The sequence below is a fragment of the Furipterus horrens genome, unplaced genomic scaffold, assembly GCF_987537825.1.
Source record: "Furipterus horrens unplaced genomic scaffold, mFurHor1.1.pri manual_scaffold_15, whole genome shotgun sequence".
NCBI classification, from domain to species: Eukaryota; Metazoa; Chordata; class Mammalia; order Chiroptera; family Furipteridae; genus Furipterus; species Furipterus horrens.
In genome coordinates, this window is record NW_028327185.1 from 629,497 (window position 1) to 655,865 (window position 26,369).

Consider the following 26,369-nt stretch of genomic DNA (forward strand, 5'->3'; position numbering starts at 1 on the left):
GTCCCCGGGACAGAGTCTCCAGGCGCCAAGGAGACGGTCCACCCTGAGGTTCCTGTGCCCCATATATTAGGCGCATGTTTTACTTCTTTCGAGTCACTAACGTGTCTTCTTCTAAATAGAAAAAGTGTTTGTCTCCTTTTTTGTTTTAAGAGCAATACAGGTTTTTTGTACAAGAAACTTCGCACACAGAAAGGCGTGAAAACCAGCAGCCTCACACCTCCGCCTACGCTGCCAGGCTTCCTCCCGCTGCGGCCCTGCAGGCGGAGGCCGTTCGCCAGCCCCGCATTGCAAACCGACACACACACAGGTCACCCTGCCGTCCTAGCAGCCTGCTCCCCTAGTCATGCGCCACAAGCAGCGTTCCACGCCATGAAATGTGTCACTCTCCGTGACCCCGCAGAGCCTCACCATCCCTGAAGAAGGATTTGATTAACAAATCCCCTCTCTGTGGACATTATCAAGGCACCACGCATCTCCCTGTAGACACACTCCTGTGTGCTCATCTGCTTCCCTGCTTACAGCCTGGTCCTTGATGTTGACTTGTGGGGTCAGAAACGGGCACGTTTCGCGGGGCCTGAATTTGGACGGTCGTTTCAGACCCGCCAGCTCTGAAACCCGGAGCGGCTGGGCCTGAGTGCTCTGTGCTGTGGTTTCTCACCAGAAAAGGCAGGTGTTACAGACCCACCTCACAGCCAGCAGGTGGTTGTGAGCCTTACCGTCTTCACATGTAAAATACTAACAACACCTGGCACAAAAGAACCTCTAATAAGAGCGGCTTCGTTGTTAACTTGTCCCTAGTGTTGTATTATTTCCAAAAAGTGCTGCCGCGACAATCTATGCACCAACAAGACAGTTTATCTGGAGGAAAAGCCGCTAGCGAGAAGTTCCTGGGCACCGAGAAGAGGCGCCATCGGCGGCAAGATTATGGGCAAAATCACCTGCATACACGTGTGCTGGGGTCCGGACAAGAGGATTTGGTTCCCAGGACCCTCAAGGAGGCTGAGAAGCACCCCAAGAGCCAACCTGCTCAGCACATATTAGGGCACAGCCTCGCTCTGGACACAGGATCAAGGAGGGTGTGGGAGACTGGAAGACGCCTCACTCCCTCCTAAAACCAAAAATGTCAGATAAACAACAAAATCATAACTTTTCTTGGACTCATCAGAGAGCTGGGGTCACAGAGCAACCAAGTCACCTAGAACCCCAGGAAAGACAGGCCCTCGAGGAGGGACTTACCTGACACCGAGGGGGGGGAGCAGGACCGGCCCGAAGCAGGGTGCTGGTGTTTCAACAACTCCTCTGGGCCGAGGGAGGGCTGGCAGGAGAAGAGGGTCCCTGGGGCCTGCACCGTCCCGTGTGGGCGTAGGAGACTGGAGAGAGCCTCCCTGGGGGCAGGCGGGGGCATTGCCAGCAGAAAGCAGGAACTCCCTCCCAGACCATCCCCCAGAAGAAGCAGAAAGGAGGAGGAGGAGGAGGAGGAAAGGACCTTCAGCTGTCGGGGCAGGTGCAGCCCATTCGGGTGCCTCCAGGCCTCAGTGGGGGCAGCGGAAGAAAGAGCTGCTTCCCTCATGGGCCCGAGGTCCTGTTAGAGCAGCGGTTCTGGGGGTGGGCCGTTTGGTTCCCCAGGGGACATGCGTCAATGTCAGAGACGTTTTTGGTTGTCATAACACGGGGAGGGGTGAGCTATGGACACTTGGTGGGTGGAGGCCAGAGATGCTGCTGAATGTCCCATGAAGCCCCGGGGGCCCCATGGCAGGGAGTGGCCCGGGCCCAGTGGCAGCCTTGCGGGGGAGGGGAGGAACCCTGCACTTACGAGTCTACGGGCAGGAGGACAGGCAGGGACCCTGACCCACGCAGCACCTGCCACAGACCAAAGCAGAGAGCGGTGCCACAGGAAGGAGGCACAGGACGGCCGAAAAGTACCCCGCCCCCCAAGATCCAGGCACATGCCCTGCCTGAGACAGAGCCTGGGCCAGGGCGACAGAACCTCTGGCCCACCCTCCTGTGCCTCCAGGGTGCAGGCACCGGGTAACAGGCGTCCAGCGCCCACCCTGGGGGAGGGAGGAGCGTGAGAGAGCCCTTCTGCGGCGCAGGTGCCGCAGGGTGCGAGAGGACTGAAGCCGCGGGCGGAGCCGGAGCGTTGAGGGAACCCAGCATGAGACTCACGGGGCCCGTGGTGCCTGAGAGCAGGCAGCCAGACCAGCCGCAAAGCTCAGCCCGAACGGAGCCCTGACCAGACTGACTCAAGGCCCTGCCTCCCACACACACGTACATGGGCTCACATGCACGTGCATGCACACATGCACACACATGTGCTGGTGGCCTACCAGCCATATACACTGCTCATCTCAGTCTTTACTGCCCCACACAGATGTCCAGCATTTAATGAGAAATTATGAAACATATAAAAAGGTCAATGAAAAAATCCTGCTGTCAAGAAACAAAGTAGTCACCACAGCCAGGCTCACAGAGCCCTCACACGTCAAAGGCTTTCATTGAAAAGGTGAACAACATGCAGAAGCAGATGGGGAATTTCAGCAGAGCGATGAGAACTGTCGAAGTCGAGGAGGGGTGCGAGAGATGAAGGAGGGACCCGCCATGAACCGTCTGTTCGGTGGGCTCATCAGGAGACCCCGCCCAGCTGAGGACAGAGAGTAAACAAACAGACACTTGCTGTGAGTCTTTGGACAGTGACCCCATCTCCCGGAGCCAGAGGTCTCCCGCCAAACTGGAAGGACCCATTCTTGCCCCTGAGCGGCTGAACACCTGGAGGCGTGTTCCAAGGGCCGGGGGTGTAAACAGCAGTGTTTTCTGACTCTGTTGATACTATTATTTTTTTTCCAAAACGAGAAATGGTTTAACTTTTTTCATAGTGATATAAACACGATGTCTTTGTTTCCAAAAGACCTGAAGTTCTTTTCGTGATACCGCCCAGAGGCCTCCCGGGAGCGGCTGCCGAGCCTGTGAGTCAACATCTCTGCTGCAGTAACGTCCCCAGCCCTCTCAGGCTGACACCGAGGTGGCTGCCATTTGCCTGCCTGTGTTCTTTGTGCCCCTGGCCAACAATTTTCTTTGGAAAAATTTCAGACATGAAATTGCTGTGTGAAAAGGTACAACTTTTTTTAACAGTCACATTTCAATTGTATTATTTCCATGACAATTCATCACCCTCATACCCCCCCACACACACGCTTTTTAAGGCTTTTAAACAATGTGTCAAATTGTTCTTGAGAAAGGGTCTCCAGTGCACCCTGCGCTAGACCACGGGTTTGGGGACGGCCTGAGCTCCTTCGCGCCTCCGCCAGCTCCAGACCACAGGACGTTCTTTTTATTCTTTGCCGGTCCGACGCGTAACGTGAGCACTTCCCACGGTCATAGCTGCTCCCGTCTCAAGCAGTCCTCCTCCCTCCGTGGCCCAGCCCAGCCCCTGCCAGCCTGCAGCTTCCGCCGGGGCTGGGCACCGGCAGACCAGGCCGGTGACGTAAGAGCGCTCAGTCCCAGCATGCCTTGCACACAGACGCATGGGGCAGGTGAGGGTAGACAAAGGATGCTGGGACTTTCCCCTGGGTGCTGTGCCTGGGTCACTGAGGTGGCAGGTGTGGAGGTGGGCAGGTGAGGCTGAGTCATGTGGGAGCACGGGGCGTGGCTCCTTGGATCAGCTCCAGAGTTGACAGGAAGGTTCCAGTAACGGGTGGCTGAGCTGAGCTAATTGCTGCTGCTGCCCTGGCCCAGCCCTGCACGTAGCAGGAGCGGGGGAGGGAGGGGGGAGGGGAGGGGGAGGGGGAGAGGGGTGTACAAGAGGCAGCTCAATGAGGATCTCAGAAATGAAGACCCCCTCTGCCTGCCGCCCCCGCCGCCCTGGCCACAGGCTCAAGGCGTCCCCAGGAAGCAGATCTAATGGAACCCTTGCCCTGGGCGTGTCTGTCTGTCTGTCTGGCTGTGGGCCCTTCTCCAATGAACAGCTAGTGTTGGGTCTCAGACACTGGCCCTCAAGGAGACGCTTCTGTGGCTCAGAGCTGTGGCAAGAGGGTCAGGAAGCTGGGGTTCAAGTTTAGGTTTCCTAAAAAGACCCGCTTGGAAGACTTGAGCTGCCTCCTGAGCTCTGCAAAGCCTCCTCACCTGCGAAGTGAGGGGACGTCCTGCCTGGCAGCCCTGAGTGGGGTCTTTGGAACTTCTCAGGCTCCGGCCGAGTCTCCCTACCACCCTGCGCGCCCTCTGCCTGCCCGGCCCCTGCGCACAGCAGACACTCAGATGAGGAGTGAGGGATGTATGTTAAGCACTTGCCTGGCACATTGTTTGGCACCCAGTGGGTGCGTAATAAGGGGCCTGCTGTGTGACTGTGAGCAAATCACCTTCCTTCTCTGAGCCTCCGTTTGTTCACCTATAAAATGGGCTTGTGCACTGGATCTGTGGGTCTCATCTACAACCGAAGGGGCTAATCCAGGCAATTCCTGCAAAGAGACAGGTGAAGGGAGGAAGTACAGGAAGCCTGCCCAGGAGAGCGGGTTCTGACGAGGACGGCGGTGGCCGGCTGGGCCAGGCTGTGGGCTGGCGGTGGCCTCTGGGCGCTCTGGGTTAAGCCGCGTGGCCTGCCCAGGAGGTCGTCACAGGCTCCCGTTGTGTCGCTGCCCGTGCCAGGCCCCTCGCTGCGTGGGCCAGTGATTGGCGGGGCTTCTGGTCGCACCCCAGCCCTCCCAGGGGCAGGGGTGGGCCAGGGTCCAGATCTTCTGATTTCTTAAGATAAGCCACAAATCCAAGTTATTCTCAGGATTTTCCTGATGGAAACGTTGGCAACATTCCTGTTTTTGTGACCGAGGTAGTTCCTGCAGAAGGCGGGGGGTGGGGGCAAGGGGGCCCCGTGAGCTCTGAGAGGCGGCAGCCAGACAGCAGGGCTGGCCTGCGGAGCGTGGAGGTCCAGGGGGCGGTGGCAGGGGAGCTGTGCCCTCGATCAGGAGCACGCTCGGGGGGCCCAGGGCTTGGCATCCACCCTGGAGCTTTTCACCCCTCACAAGGGCCCACGTGTTCATTCTGCATCAGGGCCTGGCGGGAGGGCAGGCCCAGGGAGGGTCCGCTGGAGCCCTGGGAGGTGAGCAGGGTCAGTGAAGGTGGGGGTCCCGGGGGAGGCTGTGTGTGCGTGTGGTGTGTGTGGGCACATGTGAGTGTGCAGGGCTTGTGCGTGTGTGCGCGTTTGCATGGCTGTGAGGCGTGAGGTGCGTGTGTGAGTAGGCGCACAGGGAGAGGTGGCAGCCGGCTGTGTAACAAATATTTGTGCAGCACCTGCTCTGTGCCAGGCGCTGGGCGAGGAGGGGCTGCAGTCAGTGAGCCTGTCCTGGCCCAGCTGCGCGGACGACTCGTCAGGGAGGGAGCCGTGTAGACAGGTAACTGGAATAAAAGCACAGACTGACATGAACCTCTCAAAAAAGTGTAACCCCTCTACCCCCCTCGCCCAGGAGAGAGCAGGTGAAGCTAGCTCCCCGGAACCGGAACCGGGTGGAGGGCTGGGGGCAGGGGTGGGGGGTGGGAATCCAGGAACTGTCCCGGAGGCTTGGCTGGGGGGCAGGCACGCCCACAGGTGGGAGGGGGCCTCCCTCGGCCCTGCCCAGCAGCACACCAATTCCACAGAAGCAGATAAGAGGTGACCAGCTGCTGCAGGCCACACCCAGGGAGCGGCTGCCCAGCAGCCAGGGGCCAGCTCTGGGACGAGCCTGCAGTGGTTCCTGGGCTGGGGACAGTTGGGAGCAATGGGGGCTGGCACCCGACAGAGTGGGTGCCCAGGACAGGGTGAGAAAAGCCAGCCTAGGGGTGTGTGCCCGGCTCTGCAGGGTCGTCGGAGGCCCATGGAGAGCAACGTTGGGCAAAGACATCTTAAGTGAGGACATGTGCCCTGGCGGGTGCTGAGGACCCCTCCTGCCCTCCCTGGGGCTGCCCAGGGGCCCCAGGAGCCACAGCAAGGGTGCTGCCTCCGGGCTCCCACCTGCAGGCAGGAGTCCTGGGCTCCGGTCCCCTCTTCACCCGCCTGTGGTGACCTTGGACCAGCCCCACCAGGCATGCGGGCGCTCCCCGTCTCCTCCAGGGGCTGGCGCGCAGACCCAGTGCGATAACGGCATGAGGAAAGCAGCTCATAAGCCGAAACAGGACGAAGGTCACAGTGGGGAGCGGACGGTGCCTCCCTCGGGCAGAGGGCCGGGGCCCGGGCCCTCCCTTCCCACGCTCGTCCGCCTGTCCACGCGCAGCGGCCTCACGCTGGCACCCCTTTAAGCAGAAGACGCGGGACGGGTGTGCGAGGAGCGGCAGGGCCCTGGGGCCCCGAGGTACCTTCAGTTGTGGCAATAAGGGGACCTCTGTAGGGGTCCCCAAGATAGCATGGGTGCAGAAATGAGCCCAGAGCTGGCACGTGGGGATCTTCACGAGACAAGGCTATGCTGCCGAAGGGCCCCCAGGGACAGGGCCTGGCCGGCATGGCAGCAGGTGTGTCTGGGGTGAAGCGTGTGGCCTCCTCGCCCGTCACCTCTGGCCAACCACCCGCCTCAGAGCGACACAGCTTCCCGACGGCTGCAGGGCTTCTCGGCCCTTCCAGGACCCCACTGTCCCACCTGTTCTTGTTCTGCAGGGCAAGCCCGCCCCCTGCTCACAGCCACCTTCTCCTCAGAGCCCTTCCTTGCCTGCGTCCCTTCGACGGATAACCTGGTATTTCTCAGACAACCAAGTGGCCTTTCAGACTTTCAAAATCTGACGTCTCAAACTTCTGGAACATCCCACTGGCAGCCATTCCTCCTAAGGAACCTAGAGCAGAGCAAGGCCCGGTGCTCAGCCTGGGGGCACTGTCCCTGAGCAGATGGAGCCACAGTGGGGCCTGCTGCGTCAGGTCACAAGGGCCAAGCCCTGCAGCCATCCCTGCGGGAGCTGCGGGACAGGCTCACTCGGTCTCATCCTGGGAGGACGTTCAAGGGCCTGGGCGCCTGGGATGAGTGAGACTTCCAAATGGCCACCCTGCCTGTCCCTCCTCTTCAAGTCTCCTCTCCATTGTGCCCGCGTCTCCCTCCACCAGATCACCACTTTGATGCCACGTCAGATGACAGAGGCCGATCTTATCTCAGACAATTGCTCACGGCCAGCGTGGCCAAATGCAGAAGTGCCCCTTCCGCAGGCAGGACATGCGCTCTGGCCTCTCGCAGACATCGGCACGGACCCCGCCTCACAGTGAGCTCTGTGTTGTGACAGCCTGCAGCTCCAGCTCGGCCCTTGGGGCTCCCAGCCCTGCTGGCGGGAACCTGTGCAGCCCCTTCAGTCATGGACAGGGTCCCCTTTCCTCTCCTCCCAGCCCCCAGCCAGCGTGCCCTACACCCAGCCCTCCTGGCTCTAGGAACCCCACCCTCCACACCTGCCTCTGCCCTCACCTGTGACCCGCAGTCTGACCCACAGAGGGGGGGCCCCACCCGCACCCTGACTTATCCGATCCAGAGGCCTGCGAGCCAGTGCACGGGGAGCTAAGACAAAGGTTACAAACAGCCCAGGAGGCACTTTATTGGAGGTAGGTCTCTGCCTCCACGCGGGAGAAAGGAGCCGGAGCCCCATCCTGAGCATCCGCACCCTGCCCCCCAACTGGTCCAGTCCAGGGCCAAGAAGAGCCAGGGGAATGTCTTAGAAAAAATAGATCTCTATGTACATCTCACGTATCCACAGCACATAAGTTAGGGCGTGCTCTGACCCCCGCCCGCGGAGCCCGAGCACAGGGAGGGAGGCGGGAGCCGGTCCAGAAGCAAGGTGCAGGGCCGTTCCGTCGCTCAGAGCACCTGGGGCCACCCCGGCTTCCCGGCCTCCGTCCAGGAGGGGTGAGGGCAGCGTCTGCAGCTGGGGTCTGGATCGGGCGTCAGGAGACACCGAAGGAGCCCACACTGGCAGCCTTGTCAGGGACAAGTCGCTTCAAACCCTGGGCTTGTAATTCCGAGGCGGTGGCCGGGGAGAGCCCAGAGCCTCTGTGTCCTCTGCAGCAAAGCGGCCGTTCGACAGGGGCCACCGTCCTCGAGTCCGTGTGTCTGTCTCGGTCCCGCGGACCCTCAGTTCCGACTCCCGTTCACCTCCTCCTCCTTCCAGCCGCTGGAGTTTTTGCCGAACTTGTAGACAAGCCGCCGGCCGTCCACCCGCTCCAGGATCTCCCGTTTGTAGTAGTACCTGGGGGGACGCGGGGTCAGAGGGGCCCGGCGGGGACATGCCTGCCGCCCATCTGCAGGCGACCTGTCTCCACCGGGTTCGGGACCCTCCACCCCACACCTCACACACTTTCTGGCCCAGACTGCATCCCGGGGACCGGCTGCTGCTTCTGTCTGGGGCTGTGCTGCGGGGTTGGTCACAAACCCACACCGTTCCAGGGCAGGAAGGGCCCTGGGTGATAATCCAGGGAAACCGAGGCCCAGAGACAAGCAACTGAATGGTTCCAACAGGGGCGGGTGGGGGTGTGCTAAGAAGTGGCCTTTGCTGGGACGAGCCTTGTGGGCCACACAGAAATGCCGTGAGACGTTCACTGCGCCCCTGAGGGAGGCCTCCCACTGCCTCTAGGCCGCCACTCACGGCCGCTCACCTCATGGCCCTGCTCAGTTTCTCGTAGGTCATGCTGCTGTTCTTCTTCTTCTGGCCCCACAGCTGCGCCACGGCCTCGGAGCGCAGGAACTTGAACACGCCCTCTTTCCGGTTCTCCCACTTCATCAGGCCCTCGTTCAGCTCGGGGTGGATGAGGATGTCCCGGATGAACTCCCACAGGTGGGTGCCTCTGGGGGCTGCGAGGCCAGGCCATGAGGAGCAGCCGGGGCTCTGTCCCCCACCCAGCCCCGTGAACGCCGCGTGCTGTGGCCGCACAGGAGCCCAGGAGGGCCGGCTCACAGCATGGAGGCTTTAGCGCTCAAATACCAGGGCCCAAGAGTGACCAGATGGCGGGGCTATAGTTGGAACAGACACCCAACGGCTGGGGACAGTCAGCAAGTGCAGACCCCCGAGCCTGCAGGGCGGGGACCCTTACACAGAGAATGGGCGTGGCCGGGCCTTCCTCCAGAGGCCTCGGTGTCCCTGCCACTGCCGTCTGGGCGGACCCCCGCCACACAGCCCTGCCCCCCACCTGCCCCCGCCGGCGCAGCGGCCCCGGTGCCCACCATGCTTGCTCTTCTTGCTCTCCAGGCCATCCCGAGACTCCCTGCTCAGCTTCCGGGGTCGGCCCCGTTTCCGCTTCCCGTGCTTGGGGTCCCCCTTCTTGTAGTCAGCGAAGCCATCTGTGGGACAGGGGAAGGTCAGGAGAGCGAGGGGTGGGGCGGCGAGGGAGGGCGGCACCCCTGCAGCGACACCTTCCACTCACCCCTGGAGAAGAGCTTGCCATCGGAGGGGTCGAGATCCACGTCACTCCCTCCGGAGTCGGAGCCCTGGGAGCTCTGAGAAGCACCGGTTCCTACGGAGGGGGTTCCCAGTGAGACCCTCGCAGCCCGCACCCCCTGCCGGCCGCGTGCTGCTGGCCAGCTCCATTCGCCCCAGAGAGCAGGGGACCCAGGGCACGGGCACCTGGGGGACTGGAGGGCAAGCCCTCACCTGCGGTGGAGATGTCAGAGCAGCCTGGGGACGGGGCACCGGCGCTGTGGCCTCCCGGGGTGTAGGGGCTGGGCTGCCGCCGGTCCTCAAGCATCTCCTGGCTGAAGGGACTCCCCTGGTCTGTGCGAGGAGGTGAGTGTTCAGACAGGGCTCCAAGGGCTGGGCAGGGATGGGTAAGGCCACCCAGTCGTGTGCCCAGTGACCGGCTGACCTTTCTAGCTGGGGAGGGCGGTGTGGGGGGCGCGGAGAGAACGTGGGTGCTCACCTAAGGGGCCCGGGTCCCCCAGGGTCTCCTGGAACGACACGCTGTCCTGTTCCAGCAGGTCAATGATCCAGCCGAGCTCGTCGGGGAAGCTGGATGCTGAGGAGGGAGGCGTGGGCGTCAGGGTCCTGGCTGCCCGGCTCGCCTCGCCCTCAGGGGCTCTTGGTGGCTGGGCCCCCGCCCTGGCCTGGGGCTCCCGGGCCTTCCCGCAGCCTCGCTGATCCCTGACCTGGGGCCTCCCTAGCAGAGAAGGGACGCAGGCCCAGGGGCTGCACTCACTGAGGTCCCAGAGCTGGGCGTAAAGCTGATCCCCCAGGGGCCCGAAGACCAGCCGAAGCTCCTCGGGGGCGCAGCTGCAGAGTGTGGCCCCGTCCATGTCGCAGCGGGAGAAGTCGATGGTGCTGGCGTCAAACTTGTTTTTCTCCACCTGGTAGCTGATCCAGTCCAGAACCTGGGCCTTGGACCAGAACTGGGGCTGCTCCCTCGACCAGCTGGCCTTCTCTAGAAGGGGCCGGACACAGCAGAGGGTCAGCCGGCCACTGCAAGCCCCACCCTCCACCCAGGGACAAGGCTCACAGTCCCTTGCCCCAGCACCTCCACCTCCTACAAATCCCGCAGGGCCCCTCCTCCTGCCCGACCCCCAGGCTACCTAATCTCTTAGAGGAAACGCCCCTCCCCAATCACACCCCTCCTTGCAAGACCCACCTGGGCCCTCCAGCGGCATCTGGGTGTTGCTCAGGGACAGCACGAGGTCATCAGCCCCGAAGGAGGCAGCAGGGGGTGCAGAGGCCAGGGAGGGCTCCTCGGGGCTGAACATGGTGCTGAAGTAGTTGCTAAACACGCTGCTGATCTCACAGGTTGCTGCCATGAGGCTCCCTGGAGGGAGGGGGCTGGTGAAGGGCCTGCCCTTGCCCAGCAGCTACTCTGCTCCAGGAGCTTGGGCAGGTGTGGTTGGGGTGCGCTGGTCCCCATCCCTCCAGACACCTCATCTTTAAGATGGGCCCCAGGATCTCAGAACCCCGTGGGGGGTACCCGGCCTCCTACTGGGCTCCCTCCTTAGTTGCCTGGGCCCTTCAAGGGGGCTGACAGAGTCATGACCACCCTGTCCCTCCCAGGGACAGTCCCTTGGCTCTCGGACCTTCAGGACCCTCTCCTCCCACCCCCCTAGCCCCCCACTCCCATCACCACACACTCCTACTGGGGACTTCAGAACTGCAAACACCCCCATTTCCCCAGCCAGGCTGGGGAGCAGGGCAGGTGGGACCTACCACAGTGGCTGTGCGGGTGTGGCAGTCAGGCCAGCAGGACTAAGGGGCAGCAGGCGCCAGAAATCCAGGAGGCAACGCTCTCACCGGGCACTGTGTCCTCGGCTCCCCCGCCCGCCCTAAATAGGCCCGGGAGCTCCTCCCCGTTAGGCCTTTATAGCCGGAACCTGAGCTGGCGGCTCATTGGCCAGAGGGGATTTCCTGGCCTCACACTGGGCTCCTGGGCCCAGGTGATTTGCATATTTTGTGCCACTTGGCCCAGGTCCTGCCTGGGGTGCTGGGAAATCAGGCCCAGCTGGTTTAATGATTGTCAGATGGTCGTCCCACACCCTCTGGGGTTGGGCACAGGGCACTGGCCTGAGCGGGCGGCGGGAGGGTCGCCGCGGGTCGGCGGGGGACTATGTATTTTCCACCTCCCTCAGGCTGAGAAAATTCCTCGAGAGGGTTGGGGGCAGGTCAGGGACGGGCTGGCGAGGGGCAAGGGTACTGTGGGAACTGACCCCAGAGGCTGCTGGCCCCAGTGTCTGGAGATCCGGGGGCAAGGGGCCTGGTAGGAAGAGAAGACGCCCAGGCTCGGGCGTCCAGGATTCCAGCTGGGAGGCTCTCCAGGTGACATTCACGGTGCCTGGGGGCGGGGGGGAGGGCCTGCCAGCCTAGCCCTAGGGCCACATCTCGCGTGTCCCTCGAGTCCCCTGCGTCCCCAGCCTTAGGGCCTGCTTGTTCGCACCCCAACGGGGAGGTCTTGGCATTCTCTGCCTGTGGGACCCCACCCAAGCGTCAGGGTTGCTGCAGCGCCTCAGGACAGACCGGGCTCGCTCGGCTCGCAGGTCCTCCGCGCCTCTGGCTGCCTGGGGGGCGGGAGCCCCCAGGCTGTGTTTACCCCTCCGTCTGGCCTACCTGGTCTGCCTCCGCTGCTGGGCTCAGAGCCGCTCACCTGCGCCGTCTGCTGCCCCCTGCTGGTCAGAGCCCGCCTGCCTGCACCCTTCGGCCAAGGAAGGGGATGCTTGGTGTTCATGCACCGCTCCCCAGAGCCCCGCTGATCCTCACAAAGCCCTGTCAGCAGGCATGGTCATCCCCACTTTGTTCACGGGGAACTGCAGCTCCGAGCCCAGACCACACGGGGCTCGTTAGTTAAGTGGTGGGGCCGGGACTCAAAGCCACTGACGGGAGCTCCTGCCCTGCCCCTGGCTCCCGGTTCTCGCTCAGCTCCACCTGCAGAGGGACGTCCTCACACCTGGGGGTCCCTCTAGGAACTCAGCCCCGAGAGTCCGGCCTGAGCCCCACGGGGCCCACGAGACCCTGAGCAGGGTGGCGTTGAGGGGTGGAACAGAGGCAAGAGGACTGTTCTTGGTTTCTCCCCAACTCTGCCATTCCGCACCTCGGTTTCTCCACCTGTGAAAGCCAGGTGCTTTGCACTGAAGAACCCCTGAGGTCTCTCATGCACCTCTGATGGAGTCTCCCCACGTCCTCGGTCAGGGCCACAGTCCAGGAGGCTCATGCCAAGAGCAGCCTCCGAGGGTGAAGTTCCTCAGGGGGAGGGTGACCCATCTCCAGGGCTGCCCCCCAACTCTGCAGCCCGAGGACTGAGAGTCCAGCCCAGACCCACCCCTCACCCTCCTTGTGACAGAAGTCACGGGTGGCCGGGAGAGGGGCTGGGGTCCGCTCCCTCCAAGGGCCCAGGGGATCAGGCTCTGGATTTTCCCGGCCCCGCGGGGCCTCCACCACGGAGCCTGAGGCGGGCACACCCTCCACCCAGTCACTGGCCCTGGAATGTGGGAGAACCGGCTCCCAGCCCCGACCGCTCACGTGCTCTGTGCTGGGAGAGGACAGAAGGACGAAGGCACGGGACAAAGGGTGTCAGCACCGTTGCCTTTAAGGGGGTTCGTGGGAGAGGGGAGCCTGTGGGCTGGTGCCTGATCCCGCGTGTTCACGCCTCGCCCACCTGGGAGCCATGGAGACGTGTGGGGACTTAGGTGGGCGGCTGGTCAGCGCCTTGGAGGGCAGGTCGGGTGGGGAGAAGCTCCCAGGACAGCGGTCAGAGGAGCAGCGGGGCGGGGGCCGCACAGGGCGCAGCCTCCTCGAGGGGATGGGGACTGTCAAGAGCACTGTCCACAGCCCTGACCAGGCAGGCGCAGCGGAGGATTGGGGGTGGCCCGTGTGTGGGGAACAGGAGCCACCACTCGGACACCCACACCGTGGAATGTGAGAGCTCAGAAAGCTCGTGGGTCTGAGTGGCTGCCAGGAAGGGCCCCAGTCACCCAGGATTGGGGCTCCCCAATGCGTCAGGCTTCTGCGCAAATGAAGGAAGAGCTGCTGCAGTCTCAAGGACCAGGAGCAGGACGCCAGCAGCACGTGACCCTGAGGACGCCCAGGCCCCTCGCCACCGTTGACGCTCTGCGTGGGACAGAGGCGCACGCTAGTCTGTCACAGCATGTGGCCACACTACTCGCTTGCTTTTGCTGAGAGAACAAGTCTGCGGTGCCGGGCTCGCCCCAGGTCAGTGCAGGCACGGGCCGGGCCGGGGACAGGGCACCCTGTGCGTGAGAAATGCAACTTATGGCCCTGGCCGGTGTGGCTCAGTGGATTGATCACCAGTCTGCAAACCAAAGGGTCGCCAGTTCAATGCCCAGTCAGGGCACAGGCCTGGGTGGTGGACCAGGTCCCCACTTGGGGGCGTGCGAGAGGCAGCCACACATAGATGTTTCTCTCCCTTCTTTCTCCCTCCCTTCCCCTCTCCCTAAAATTAAATAAAATCTTTAAAAAATGTTTTTAAAAGGCAACTTATGTGTATTGAAATGCTTCTTTTAAAAAATATATCTTATTATGCTATTACAGTTGTCCCAATGTTCCCCCTTCCCCCCTCCACCTAAATATTTCTTTGCAACCCCCCCCTCCTCCCACACCTTGAACACCCCCCAGTGAACAGCTCTGATCCCACACTGGAGGGGACGTGCCGCCTTGCTGCGTTCTGAACAGACGCCAGGTCCTTGCATTGATAGGCATTCAGGTTCAGGCAGGTGAGGCCAGCGGGGCCCCGGGGCATGGGAGAAGGCTCTGGAAAGACTAAGGAAATGCACGTTTCCATTTTAGCCCCGGAGAGGAAGGGGAGAGGTGACAGTGCAGGTGGGGACATGGGGCCCAGGTGCCGCTCGTCTGCACGTTTTTCCCGGACAGACATGCAGTCACCGCATGGCCATATGTTTCCATGCTTGTGTGGGACCTGCACCTCCCGCAGTCTGGAGCCCTGTCAGGACAGGTGCCACTCATCCTCTGGGTCCTCTGTGACCGTCTCAGGGCACTTGCACAGGGGGACACCTGGGGGAAAAAGTTTCAGTCACTCAACTGACAACTCTAACTCACACTTTTCACATAAAAAGATTTATTAAAATGAAGATTAAATCTGAAAACAGAACCCCAATGCAGCCGTCTGCACTTCAGGAATCAGCCCGAAGAGAAAAAGGATTCTGTGATCTTCCCCCAATGCTCAAGTGGGGAGCGGGGCTGGTGGCTGCCCATGGAGGCTGCACAAGCTCCGGGGGTTTCTGCTCTTGGGGGCCAGAGGGGTTCCCACGAGTCACAGACACCACCCTGAGGACAGATCCTCCAAGGGTCACAAGCTTGGGGAGCTGAGAGGAGAAGCGGGACATGGGCCGATTATCTCGAGATCCTGTGCGGCATGACAGGCAGAGGCCCCGCCGAGGACAGGCTTCAGCTGCCCGTGGGCGCCACGATCTGCTGGACGTAGCGGGCGACGTTGCCGTGGAGCTGAGGGGCAGTGGCCGCGAAGGCCTCCTCCGCGAGGGCCCGGGTGGCCGGGCTGCCGGCCATCATCGCATGGTACAGTGGGAGGGTGTACTTCTGCTTCCCCTGCAAGAGACATGAGTGACCCACACAGCCTGCCGGTGTCCGTCCGGCTCCTGCCCACGACTGTCCCATGGGCCGTGGGCAGGTGCCTGAGGGCCGGCGTGAGGAGGTTCCCAGGCACGGGCATCCCCACGCCAGCCTCTCCTTGGGGCTTAAGTCCCACATGGAGGAGCCAGCATCCCCCTGACCCAGGCAGGACAGGGACGCACGCAACAGAACAGGTGGCTCCGCACGCTCAGAAAGCCAGTCGGGGGGTGGGTGCCGAGCGACCGCACAGCAGAGGCTCAGCGTGGCGCCGAGGGACACGGAGGCCGGGTTGTGGGGGTGCAGAACCAAGCCTCAGACCCAGACATGCACCCACGTGACGCCCAGAGGCCTGGGAGGGCCTCTGCGGGCTGGGACCCCCGAGCAGGGGCTGGCGGACCAAGCACAACTCTGCACCCTGAGCCCCCCACCTGGCTCTGGTCTTGAGCACGGTCGCCTGGGCGGCCCGGCCCGGCCCCAGCAGGGCAGCTCCCCGGGGTGACCTGAGATGCGCAGCGGCCTGAACGTCCCTAAGGCACAAGCTCCCGGGGAGTGGGCTCTGACCGCGGGGTCGCTCTGCTTCTCGTCCTCTGGCCTCGCCGTCCAGGCCAGTGCCCGCACTGCTCCCTTCCCAGTTTGGGGTGAACTCTGACTGGCTGCTCCCCCGGCAACATGGCCACCAGCCCTGGCCATACACACAGCGCCCCCCCCCCCCCCCGACACACACTCCAGAGATGGGTGTGAGGCCGAGGCTCACCCACAGGGCCAGCGAGCAGGCTGGGGGCTGCGTGGCCCCAGGGACGTGGAGGGACACGCACCTGGCTCTGCAGGAAGTCCTTCACCTTCCAGAAGTCCTCCTGGTGGTCGTTCTTGAGGACAATCTGGCCCCAGCGCAGCCGCAGCTCCGCATTGCGGGCATGTGAGATCTTTGGGTACATCTCCCCCAGTTTCTTCACATTCCCTGGAAAAAGAAATGGCTCATTTTTTTTGCTAAGTAATTCTTTTTTGGTCAATGACACCCACTACCGTGCTTTCAGGCATACGACACGGTGACTGGACATTTCACACCTGACACAGTGGCCCCTGGTTCGTCTAGCACAGAAACGGTGGTCAGTGGCCGTGCCGGCAGGGGTCTCCTTCCTGGGGCGTGTCAACCTCTGGCACTGGGGGTGGCTTCAGCACTCGCTACCCCGAAACGGTGACAACGTCCTGTTCCCACAGCCACCTCAGTCCCTAGGGCCCTTCCAGCAAACGCCCCTTGATAGCAATCTGCCCGTTTTCCTTCCCGAGGAAAGCACATGTTCCCCGAAACACCCCGCCCTGGCCTTTCCACAGTCTGGGTCATTTCAACATCAACTTTCCTGCTCAGCAGCCTGGGCGCCTGTGACCGCTGGCTGAGCAGCCAGAGGCCTGAGCGCTGCAGAGACTTCTGCACAGGGCCTCGTCACCCCAGCGTCCCCGGCTGTCACCTGCCTGCGCCTGCAGCTCCCTTCTGTTACTGGGGGATCAGAGTCACAGCACTGACCCCACGAGCAGCCATGAGGATGAGCCGGCTGAGAATGCCGTGGGGCCCAAAGGACTGGACACAGGCCGGCTCGCCACCCATCCCCACAGCCTCCCTGCACGTAACCTCCACTCCCCACATGGCACTGTGTCCACCAGCCACTGCCCTGACCCCTGGCTGCTGCCCAGGGCAAGTGTCCCGCTTCTTCTCCAAGCTCCCTCTGGCACCACACGGAGCTATGCGTGCAGGAGTCTCAGTTCGCCTTGCGGAAGCAGCCCCCTGTCTCTCACCGGGCGGCAGAGGGGATTTTTGCAGGAGTCTGTCCAGGAAGTAGACCAGCTGGTAGGTCCTCCAGGTGGAGATGGCCACAGCCTCAATGGCCTCCAGGTCTGGCTCCTCGGCTGCCCACAGCTGGGCCAGCTCCTCCGCTGGCTTCATGAGCGAGTCCCCAGGGGACAGGTCCGGGAGGAATGGTGGCCAGCCCGGGGTGTTCAGCCATCGGTCAAACTCGAAACCTGGAGGAAAGACACCGTTAAGGCCTCAGCAGCACCCGTGGCCTCTGCCGCTACCCCTCTGCACCGACACGCTCTTTCTGCCATCCCCACCCGTCTGGGCCCTGGCGCCGGGCACCTGCTGGGTCGCTGCTGTGCTGACGACGAGACCATCACAGTCAGACAGTGGTGCCTGTTCCCACTGAGCACTACTGGCTCCATGTCAACACTGTGCTGTCGGAGCCAAGTACACGTGGGACCACAGCCCAGGGCTGAGACTCAGCGGCTCTGGACCCAGGCCCTGCCGTCCCGTCCCCCACCCATGGGAGGCCGGGCATGCACCCCACCTCTCTGCACTTCTGTTCCGTGTAAAACAGGGGCGGCAGTGAGGATGAAACACACCACCATGCGTTCGGAGCCAGCAGGCGGCTGGGGCAGTGTTCTCGCGGTAATTATCAGTTCTTGTTGGCTAGAGGCTCACAGCCTTGAAATGTGGGCCCGCGAGCTGAGCGTGGGTGTGCAGGCCTGGGCTGTCGGGACGCCGCCTCCACCAAACCCACGGTGGGGGACTCAGGGCTTGTGGCGCCAAGGGGGCTGTGCCCAGCGGGCTCTCGTCTGTGACAGGGGGGCCTCCGCTCTCCTGGGCAGCGTTCGGACGTCCCTTCGCTCAGGAGGCTGCGCGAAGCGACTGTGCTGGAGGGCAGGGCTGCCCCCACTCCTGCCCCCTGTGGGCTCCGGGGCCCAGCCAGGATGCAAGCCTGGGACATGCATCTGCTCCCGAGAGCCACCTGCTGGGGGACTTGGAGGCAGCGTCCCCAGCCCACCTCGACCCCACAGTGGCTCCTCCGGGGCGGCTCTCTGCTCACCGGCAATGCAGTCCACTCTCCTTTGCTTCAGCTCAGGGAAGTACTCCAGGTAGAAGTCCAGCAGGTCCTCCGCTAAGACGCTCTGGAATTTGAACTCACTGACGTAGGCCTGTGAGGAGGGAGTTCTCAGCTGCTCGGGGTCCCATGGGGAGGAGACACCCTCTGTCCCTCGGGCCTCCCCCAGCCCCTCGTCCCCGCGCCCGCGCCTGCCCTGTGCCCTGGCCGCCCCATCTGAGTGGATGATACCTTGAGAAACGCGTCAAACTGATCCTGGTCACCCACCAAGTGGGCCAGGTAGGAGACAAAGCAGAAGCCTTTCTCGTAGGGGGTCTCATTGTAGGTGTCGTCCGGATCCACACCTGGCAGAGGGCAGCCGAGACGCTGTCACCTCTGTGGCTGTCCCCCAGCTCCGGGTGCACCAGTCCCAGAGGAGTCAGCTGGGTTCCGTCCCCAGGGGCGTGTCCTCAGAGCCCACCCACCAACGCGCGTTTGCAGGGTGGGGGTCACCCAGAGGAGCCTTCGGACCTGGTTCAATCTTCACGCGGAGCTTGTTGAGGGGGTTTTCCTCGCCGCTGACGTCCATGTGCCGGCGGAGCAGTGCCCTCCCTGTGGCCGCTTCCAAGCAGGTGTAGGCAGCCCCTGGGCAGAAGGAAACCAGAGGCCCGGGGGACCGTCAGCACCTCAAGCTGCTGTCCCAACAGCACTGCCCCCTGGTGGCCGCCGGATGAAGGACGACAGCTCCCTGCTGCGCCGGTCACAGGGGCCTGGTCAGCTCAGGCTAGGGAAGCACCCCTGTCCCCAGATGGGTCCCTCTGCCTCTCAATGCATTTTTAGTTTCAGAGACAGGAACTTGATCTTCCATGAAACAGCATTTTCACCTTGCTGTTCCCCTCAGACAAGAGGAACTATCCCCCACGTCTCCTTCTGGCTCTAAAAGTGGCTGCGGGAAGGGTGGGTGAGGAGGGGACCAGTGTTGACTCCGGGCACGCTCCCAGCCCCTCCCAGCCTAGCTTCCCTGCTGCGCGGCAGGGGGATGACAGCAGCCTGCAGGGTTCCTGCCTGGAGTTCCCCCTGAGGCCCGCGCCCTCTATAATCTGGGTGGAAGCGTCAGTGTGCACAAGCCTTCTGGGAGGCAGTGGGCAGTTTGCACTTTACAATGTTCCCATCCGGGAGTTATGTTGCCAGGGATGTAGGGAAATCTTCCCAGGTGTGGATGAACATTTACATGTAAAGATGTTTGTCAGAATACATTTTCTGGGAAACAGAAACGACGTATCTAACAGTGGTAGGCAACAGCCATCTTTGCAGCTGCAGGAGAAAGTTCAACCACGTGGGAAAATCTGCCAGCGATGGAGTGGAAGAGGCGGCTGGAAGACTTCCCTGGGGCTGGGGTTCACATGCAGAACCTGGTCCCCCTGACCATGTCTGAACAGGGAGATTACAGGGAAATATTCCCTCTGCTTTTCCATACATGCCAAAATAGATTTTGACCAGAGAAAGAGGAAAATGTGTAATAAATGTTACATTTTTAAAGCACTTGGTGCCTGGGGGCTTTCTGTAACGGGACTGTTGAAGAAGCAGTTTAAACGCGCACCTGGGCACAACCCGAGGGCCCGCCTCACCCGCTCCGTGGCGGGCACCTGCTCGCAGCGCTGGGCAAGTCTCCCCGGAGCAGCAGCTCAGCTGAGCTCACCAGTCAGCAGCCGCTTCCGAGACCCCCCTGCGCCACTGCCCCCTTCCCTCGTGCCCTGTGGCCCCCGGAACCCACGCCAGTCTCAGGGCTGCGGAGCAGCGCCCGGCGGGCCGGCTCACCCAGCAGGACGGTGGAGATCCTCCTCTGGGCGTACATGGTGAAGCCTTCATTGAGCCAGAACTCGCTCCAGTTGGCATTGGTGACCAGGTTCCCAAACCAACTGTGCGAGATCTCGTGGATGATGACGTCTGCCAAGGAGCGGTCCCCAGCCAGCAGGCAGGGCGTGACGAAGGTCAGACACGGGTTCTCCATCCCTCCGAACGGGAAGGAGGGCGGCATGAAGAGCACATCATACCTGGGGGAGGCGCAGGGTCACAGTCCAGCTCGGGGAGACCCTGCTCCCTGCCTGCCGGAGCTGCAGACACGGACAGGACAGGCAGCCAACGACCCAACCACAGGGGTGAGGTGACGCCAGGCTCTTCAGTCCCAGCCAGCTCGCCGGGACGCTCTTCTCTGAGTTTGTTCTCCAAAACCGCTGGCCCCTGAGCTGCTTCCAAGCAGCACTGGTGGCCACAGGGGGTCCGAGTGACCTAAAGGAGCCCTTTTCCTAAGGAGCCTACAGAGTGAAGAGGCCAAAGGAGACCCGGGGGCAGGCGGCTCCCAGCACCAGAGGCGACTCAGTGAAGGTCCCAATCTCCACACCCACCAAGCACCAAGCCATCTGTATCACTTCAATAACTGTCACCGGGTCCCCTCCTCAGCACCAGGGGGCCTGGTCTGGCTCATGCCTCCCCCAACCCCGGGACGGGAGAGCTTTGCTCTAGGAGACAGAGTGGGAGACGGGAAACCAGGGACCTCACAGTCAGTGGCACTGTACCTTCCCCAGACGTAGGGTCCGAAAAGTTTCTCTCCCGTGGCCAGATACTCTTCGACCACGCCGTCGTACTCCGTCCTGGCGGCCTCGATGAGGCAGGGCTCGGCCCACACGCGGCTCCTGGGGACAGGCACACGGAGAAGGCTGCTCACGACCGGCCAGGCCCGGTCCTGAAACCACCACACAAAGCCAGCCTCGGTCTTGTGTTTGAGCCCAATAAAGGGGACAGCAGCCAAGGGACACAAGGCTGGTCCCCACCTGAGGACACCGGTGGGGTGGACGCAGGAACTGGGGGTGGGGGCTGGGTGGAGGCCATGAAGGCCTCAGCTCCGGTGTGGGTCTGCTTGTCGTTTAAGGGTACGAGGGACGGGGGCACATGAGGGGCTGGGGAAAGAGGTGTCAGGGTGGGGGCTGCAGCAGGTGAAGGCACAGGCTCTGCAGGGTCCAGAGGGGAAAGGAAGGGGCGGAGGACCAGACGCCGCCGTCACCCATCTGACGGTGACAGATGCTGCACAGAGAGGAGACCAGTGGTCTGCGTGGGGTGAGGCTGGGGTTTGGGCAGGAAGTGGACAGGGAGTGATGTCCGGGCAGCTGCAGGGGAATGAGACGGAGACAATGAGAGGCACTGAGCAGTGTGGAACGCGCACCATAGCTTTTCTGGGAAATCCTAACAAATGTCTATTTCACCTTTTTTTCATTCCAACTTTCCCCCACGAAACCACAAACGTGTGGAGGCATTGGCGCGCACAGTTTTGTGACATTCACGTCTGCCCGCACTCAGGTATGGAGGGGAAGGGGAAGTCAGGGCCGGGGCTGGGCCGCTATAAGGGTATTTAGAGCTTGCAGCCTCTGATAAAGAGCCTTCTTTAGGGCAGCTGCCTGAGCCCCGACCTCCCTCTCAGGTGACCCAGGTCAGCAGCTGGGATGGGTGGGGCCAGGGATGCCATGGCAAACACCATGTTAGATCTGGATGGAGGGAGGCCGGGAGCAGGCGCGGTGTGGCCTGCAGCGACGCAGGCACATGCGGCAGAGGGCATGACCGCCCACACTCCACTGGCAGCCCAGGTGCAGGAGCCTCCTTGCCACGGGGGTCACACCAACCCTGCCTGCAGCGCTTTGTCTCCTACCTGGGTCCCACCTCTGCAGAAGCCAGGTCTCCGATGGCCAGGGCGATGAGGTAGGAGGGGATGGGATGGCTCATGCGGAAGAAGAACCTGTTCGGTCCTCTAGTCTCCCAGGCATCTGCACCCATCACAGCCGTGAAGCCGTCCGGGACCTGAGAGCAAAGAAAGCTGGCAAGGCTTTGCCTGGAGCCCCGGCCATTCCCATGCTTGAAGGGCAGCCAAACCAGCAACCTGCCCCGGGATGGCAGTGACCCTGCATCCACCTGGTCCCCAAAGGCTTCAAGAATCTGAATGTACTAAACTGATGGGCTTTAGCACAGATGAAATATTTATTTGTTTTTTAAATTCTCACCTGAGGATATGTTTACTGATTTTAGAGAAAAGAAGGAGAAAGAGAAACACTGATGGGAGAGGGAGCCACAGATCAGTTGCCCCACTCCCCTGTACATGCCCCGACTGGGGATCGAACCCACAACCTTTCGGTGTACAGGACAACGCTCCAATCACCTGAGCCCCCCGGCCAGGGCCAGATGAAATTTCTATAGGTGGAGGAATTTCTCCTGGATGGATGTAATCGCTTACCAACAAAAAGCTACATTTTCAGTCCCAGCCCCAGCCCTTACCTCGATCAAGGCCGAGTAGGTGCACTTGACGGCAGGCGTGTCGAAGCAGGGGAAGAAGGCCCGGTTTAGGACCGCCTGCCCCTGGGTGTAGAGGAAGGGCTTCTGCTTTCCTGCCGTCTGCTCGGGGGCTAGCCAGCAGACCTAGGAGACAAGACATTGCACAGCTCAGCCCTGCCAGGGAGGAGAGGCAGGCACAGGGTTTCGGGCCACCCCAGAGTCTCCTGCACCCGTCTGGTGGACTGGCACAGCCAAGGTGCAGTGTCCACTTCACAGGGCAGACACCCCAGCGGGTCCACTGCTCACTGCAGAGCTGGCCTCTGACCGTCACTGTGCCTTCCTCCTCAGTAGTTCTTCATCCCATATTGAGAAGCGGAGCAGCTGTGTTTGAACTTGTGGGAGGAGACAGAGAAGAGCAGAACCTCCCTGGGAGGGGTCTGTGGTTCCCACATGTTCTCCATTCTAAACGCGCCCTTTCAGCATAAATGCCCCTCGGACCCCAGGCACTGGCTACGGCCCTTCGTCGCTCTGTGTCAGCCCTTCACTGGGGGCAGGTCGGGACGGTTACGGCCACATTCAGTTCACGAGTGGCGCGGACACAGCCATGGGCAGAGGCGGACATGTCAGCACCAAAGGCCATTCCGAGTTCAGAAAAGGGCTGAGCTCCAGGAAGTTTCATAGGGGAAGCAACACTGTGTGGCCGGGCCAGGCCATTCCGAGCTCAGAAAAGGGCTGAGCTCCAGGAAGTTTCATAGGGGAAGCAACACTGTGTGGCCGGGCCTCCAAAGCAAGCAGAATCTGGAGCCTGGAGAGGAAGGGAGAAGCCGTCCTGGGCAGCACCAGGTGGAATCGCGTGGAACGGGCACGAGCTCTGGGCACCGGAGGGTCACGGCGGAGGTGGGCGCCTGCCTGGGCAGCTGTCAGGAGGGACTCTGGGCACAGACGTGCTGGGGGCCTATTTTAAAGAGGCATTAGGTCACCACACGGGAATCGTGGGCGTTTCTTTGCTCCAGTTTTTGTTTTGTGAACATTTCAGTGAGTTTCCTTCCAAAGCATCCAGCAGAGATGGAAGGAGGGGAGGTGAGCAATGTCACAGTGGAGAAACTAGATGGCCCTGCTTCCTGCAGGTGACTGGGTCAGCACCAAACCGTCACCGGCTATGCTCACACCACGTTCCCTCAATGTGATGGGGTAAAAAGTAAGTCTACCTTGTGAAATTCTACTCAATTTTGCCATAAACCTACAACTGTTCTAAAAAATAGTCTATTTTCTAAAACCGAAACCCACAACCCCAGTCTAGCCATGAGAAAACCATCAGGCAGGTCCCAGTAGAGGGGCACACTACCACACCCTGGGCCAATACTCCCTAAAACTGTCAAGGTCTCCAGAACAAGTGAAGTCTGGGAATCATCATAGGAAGAGCAGCCCAAGGAGAATGGCAGCGAAATACACCGTGGCATTCTGGGTGGGCTCCTGGGACAGAAAAGAAACTAAGTAAGAAGTATGGCAATCTGAGAAAATGACAAACTTCAACTAATCACAATGTATCAGCATTGTAGCACCGATTGTACCAAATGTATCATACTTGTAAAAAGCTCATAGGCGAAACTGTGAGGAGCGGGTATATGGAAACTACTATCGGCCCAATTTTTCTGTTAATTTCAACTGTCTTTTTTAATAAATAAATCTTATTAATGAAAACCTTGAAGGAGTTGAACCCAAGAGCTGACACTGTGTACTCAGTGGGCACCAACAGACAACTCACTGGACTTTTCTCAAGCACAGACTCGGCCCTGGTACATTGTCACAAATATTGGCCCCCAGTCCTTCCTCATCGTCTTTGCTGGCTGGCTTTCTTTTCAATGATACAAAGACGAGGGGATTCAAGAGCAGGCAGTATACACACTGCAGAAAGCACTTGCTGTCCAGGAGGGGCACGGCCAGTAGGGTTGAGGATGGAGCTCCCACAGGGATGGTGCCAGGGACAGCGCTTTGCAAAGCATGGCTCTCTGCCATGATGTCTTACATGAAAGCTACTTTGTTCTGATATTTAATTTCAGGTGCCCCTTTCAGTAGGCAACTTCAAGGAGGGCTTAATTTTCCTAGTTATCCTGTTTAATTTCTGGTTCCTGCCAGAAACCAGGAACCGGAATATAAAAGAGCAACCAAACACATTTCTACAAGTGATGCAGGAGGCTGGGTTTCCCTTTGCCATAGAGGTCAGTTTGCATTGCTTTGGAATTTCAATTTTGAAACAAGTTCTATCATAAGATTCATTTATTCCCCAAGTGGTGAAAGATGGAAACAGAACTGTCCCTTCAGCCAGTTCTAAGAGCCAAAGGCAAACAGCCAGCCAGATAAACCCACTTCAGTCACGGGCAAGGTACCTACTGCAGAACTGTGGCCCATCCCATCCCAGAAGAACTCTCCGCAAAGGGTTTTCTGCCTCTTGCAGACGTCAGCCACCTCACCTTCCATCATCCTCTCATTTCCAATATTTGTCCCCACCTTGAAAATTCAGGAGCCAATCAGTGGTGAGACGGCCACGTTATTATAAAGTCTCACACACTCTAACTCCAGTTCTGACGTTCCTGTAATTCTTTTCTTAGTCAAAACCAGGACTTCACAGAAGCAAAAAAATGTAACTATCGGGGCTCAGAGTTGTTTCAGCCTGTGGCACCGAAGGACACACAGAACAGAGGCCTGAGTCAGCACTGGGGCTAATTCACCAGCTGTCATAAAGCAGAAATCAATTGGACTTGGGCCTCAAAGCCCTGGAACATTAAATTCAGTTTATGAAGAGTTCATATTATGCAGAAAGCCACAGAGGACAAGGTTCTCTCCTCTGGTAGAAAAGGAAACTAGACCCGCTAGGTCCTGGGAGGTACTGAGACTGAGGCACAATCTGGAGAGGTCACTGCAATTGCCAGGAGAGACGGGAGGGATGCAGAGGACAGCGGTACCCAGTATGGCGGGTGAACCGCCCAGGAGTCAGGGGGAAGCCTGAGCGGCCTGCCTGGAGGAGGAGGGGGCAGGGAGCGGAGGACGCGGAAGCCAGGCCTTGGGGTGGGGTGGGTGGGCAATAGGAATCTCCTCCTCTCCCTCCGCTGGGGACACCTGTGCACTCACCGCGGGCCCCGCACCGACGCGGTAGGTGAACAGCACCTGGAAGCGCTCGCCCGCCGGTCGGGGCTGCGGGAAGCTCAGGCACAGCGCGCAGCCGTAGCGCGCGAAGGGCCGCGTGTGGAAGCTCACGGGCTCATCGGGGCCAGGAGGCTGCCCCGGGCCGGGCGGGCCCCGCCGCAGCGCCACCGCGGTGACCTCCAGGCTCGGATGCGAGTCCAGCCGCAGCTCGGCCGCGCCCGCGGGCACCAGGCAGCGCAGGTCCAGGGTCGCCGTGCCGCTCAGAGAGCGGCTCGCGAAGTCAGCCCGCAGGTCCAGGTGCAGGTGCAGCACCTTGAAGTCCCGGAAATTGGACGCCGAGGCCACGTCCACCGCCCTCGCCGAGTGCAGTACCCGCCGGTCGGCGCAGCCGCCCGGAGCCCCGCTGCTCGCCATGGTGCCTGCCGACTGCCGGGAAACCGGCCGGGCTGGCCAGACACCACCCCAGCGCAGGCCACGCCCCGAGCGCGCTGCGCGGCCACGCCCCCAAGGCCCCGCCCTTAGCGGCCACGCCCCCCGAGGATCCAGGCGGGCCACGCCCCCTCCTGAGGTCTGAACGGGGACCACTCCCGTCCTGGAGTTTTTCATGGAAGGATACCGCATCCCAGCACGTGTTTCCTAATTTCACAGCGTTCACATGCGTTTTAGCCCCGCTGCTGTGGCTCAGCGGCTGGCTTCCCGGTCAGGCACAGGCCTGGGTTGCGCCCGGTACCGGTCGGGGGTACGTGCGAGGCAAGATCCACGCATCTCGAGACCATTGCTCTTCTCTCCCTCTTCCTCGTTCCCTCCCCCTCTCTCTAAAAGTAAATAAATAAAATCTTTTTAAAAATACCTTTTATTTGACGAAATGCTTTTTTAAAAAAATTCCGTATTAGGTCATTCTCCCTCTCTTTCCCACCTTGCTGGTTACGAAGCCCGAACCCTGGGAAAACCCCTTTCCTGCGGCAGGAGCACAGCGCGGCCCCCAGTCACACAAACGCGCCCTGCAAAGATGCGTTCTCAGACGCCGCGCACCGCCGTCAGGGTGGGTGCTGGGCGCGACGTCGCTAA

At 61.1% G+C, this 26,369-nt stretch overlaps 3 protein-coding genes across 4 annotated transcripts in view; 1 reads left to right on the forward strand and 2 right to left on the reverse strand.

The window, feature by feature from the left end:
• The first annotated feature begins 1,253 nt into the window (after window positions 1-1,253).
• TNNT2 (troponin T2, cardiac type) overlaps window positions 1,254-26,369 on the forward strand; it is a 323,809-nt gene continuing 298,693 nt past the window's right edge. The window contains exon 1 of the mRNA XM_090263475.1: window positions 1,254-1,261. The gene's annotated coding sequence lies outside the window, so the exon portion shown is untranslated. The remainder of the gene's footprint in view (window positions 1,262-26,369) is intronic.
• Window positions 7,496-11,232, reverse strand: ELF3 (E74 like ETS transcription factor 3). Of its 2 annotated transcripts, XM_090263356.1 has the most exons (9): window positions 11,101-11,231; window positions 10,538-10,708; window positions 10,112-10,333; window positions 9,836-9,931; window positions 9,571-9,690; window positions 9,344-9,433; window positions 9,144-9,260; window positions 8,579-8,774; window positions 7,496-8,172 (listed from the first exon to the last, which is right to left on the reverse strand). In XM_090263356.1, exons 2-9 carry the CDS (start codon window positions 10,698-10,700, stop codon window positions 8,058-8,060), a joined length of 1,119 nt encoding a protein of 372 aa, XP_090119482.1. In that variant the 5' UTR covers window positions 10,701-10,708; window positions 11,101-11,231; the 3' UTR covers window positions 7,496-8,057. The 2 variants fall into 2 exon arrangements, with proteins under 2 accessions (XP_090119482.1, XP_090119483.1); XM_090263357.1 differs by lacking the exon at window positions 9,571-9,690 and having other exon boundaries at window positions 11,101-11,232.
• RNPEP (arginyl aminopeptidase) lies at window positions 14,457-25,743 on the reverse strand. Its single transcript, XM_090263272.1, has 11 exons — window positions 25,287-25,743; window positions 22,161-22,301; window positions 21,541-21,689; window positions 20,417-20,533; window positions 19,659-19,894; window positions 18,372-18,485; window positions 18,093-18,205; window positions 17,847-17,955; window positions 16,780-17,004; window positions 15,804-15,946; window positions 14,457-14,964 (listed from the first exon to the last, which is right to left on the reverse strand). The coding sequence occupies exons 1-11, from the start codon at window positions 25,713-25,715 to the stop codon at window positions 14,806-14,808; spliced, it is 1,935 nt and encodes a 644-aa protein (XP_090119398.1). The 5' UTR covers window positions 25,716-25,743; the 3' UTR covers window positions 14,457-14,805.

Bases quoted from the DNA above. Each gene is read 5' to 3' on its own strand.
- RNPEP (XM_090263272.1), bottom strand. From the start codon at position 25,715: ATGGCGAGCAGCGGGGCTCCGGGCGGCTGCGCCGACCGGCGGGTACTG. The intron at 20,534-21,540 runs GTAGGAGACAAA...GCCTGTCCCCAG, and splicing joins TCTGCAGAGGTGGGACCCAG to GAGCCGCGTGTGGGCCGAGC. The intron at 17,005-17,846 runs GTGAGCAGAGAG...TCTTTCCTCCAG, and splicing joins GAGAGTGGACTGCATTGCCG to GTTTCGAGTTTGACCGATGG.
- ELF3 (XM_090263356.1), bottom strand. From the start codon at position 10,700: ATGGCAGCAACCTGTGAGATCAGCAGCGTGTTTAGCAACTACTTCAGC. The intron at 9,261-9,343 runs GTGAGTGGAAGG...CCTGTCCCACAG, and splicing joins TGGCAAGCTCTTCTCCAGGG to ATGGCTTCGCTGACTACAAG. The intron at 8,173-8,578 runs GTGAGCGGCCGT...GCGTCCCCCCAG, and splicing joins AAACTGAGCAGGGCCATGAG to GTACTACTACAAACGGGAGA.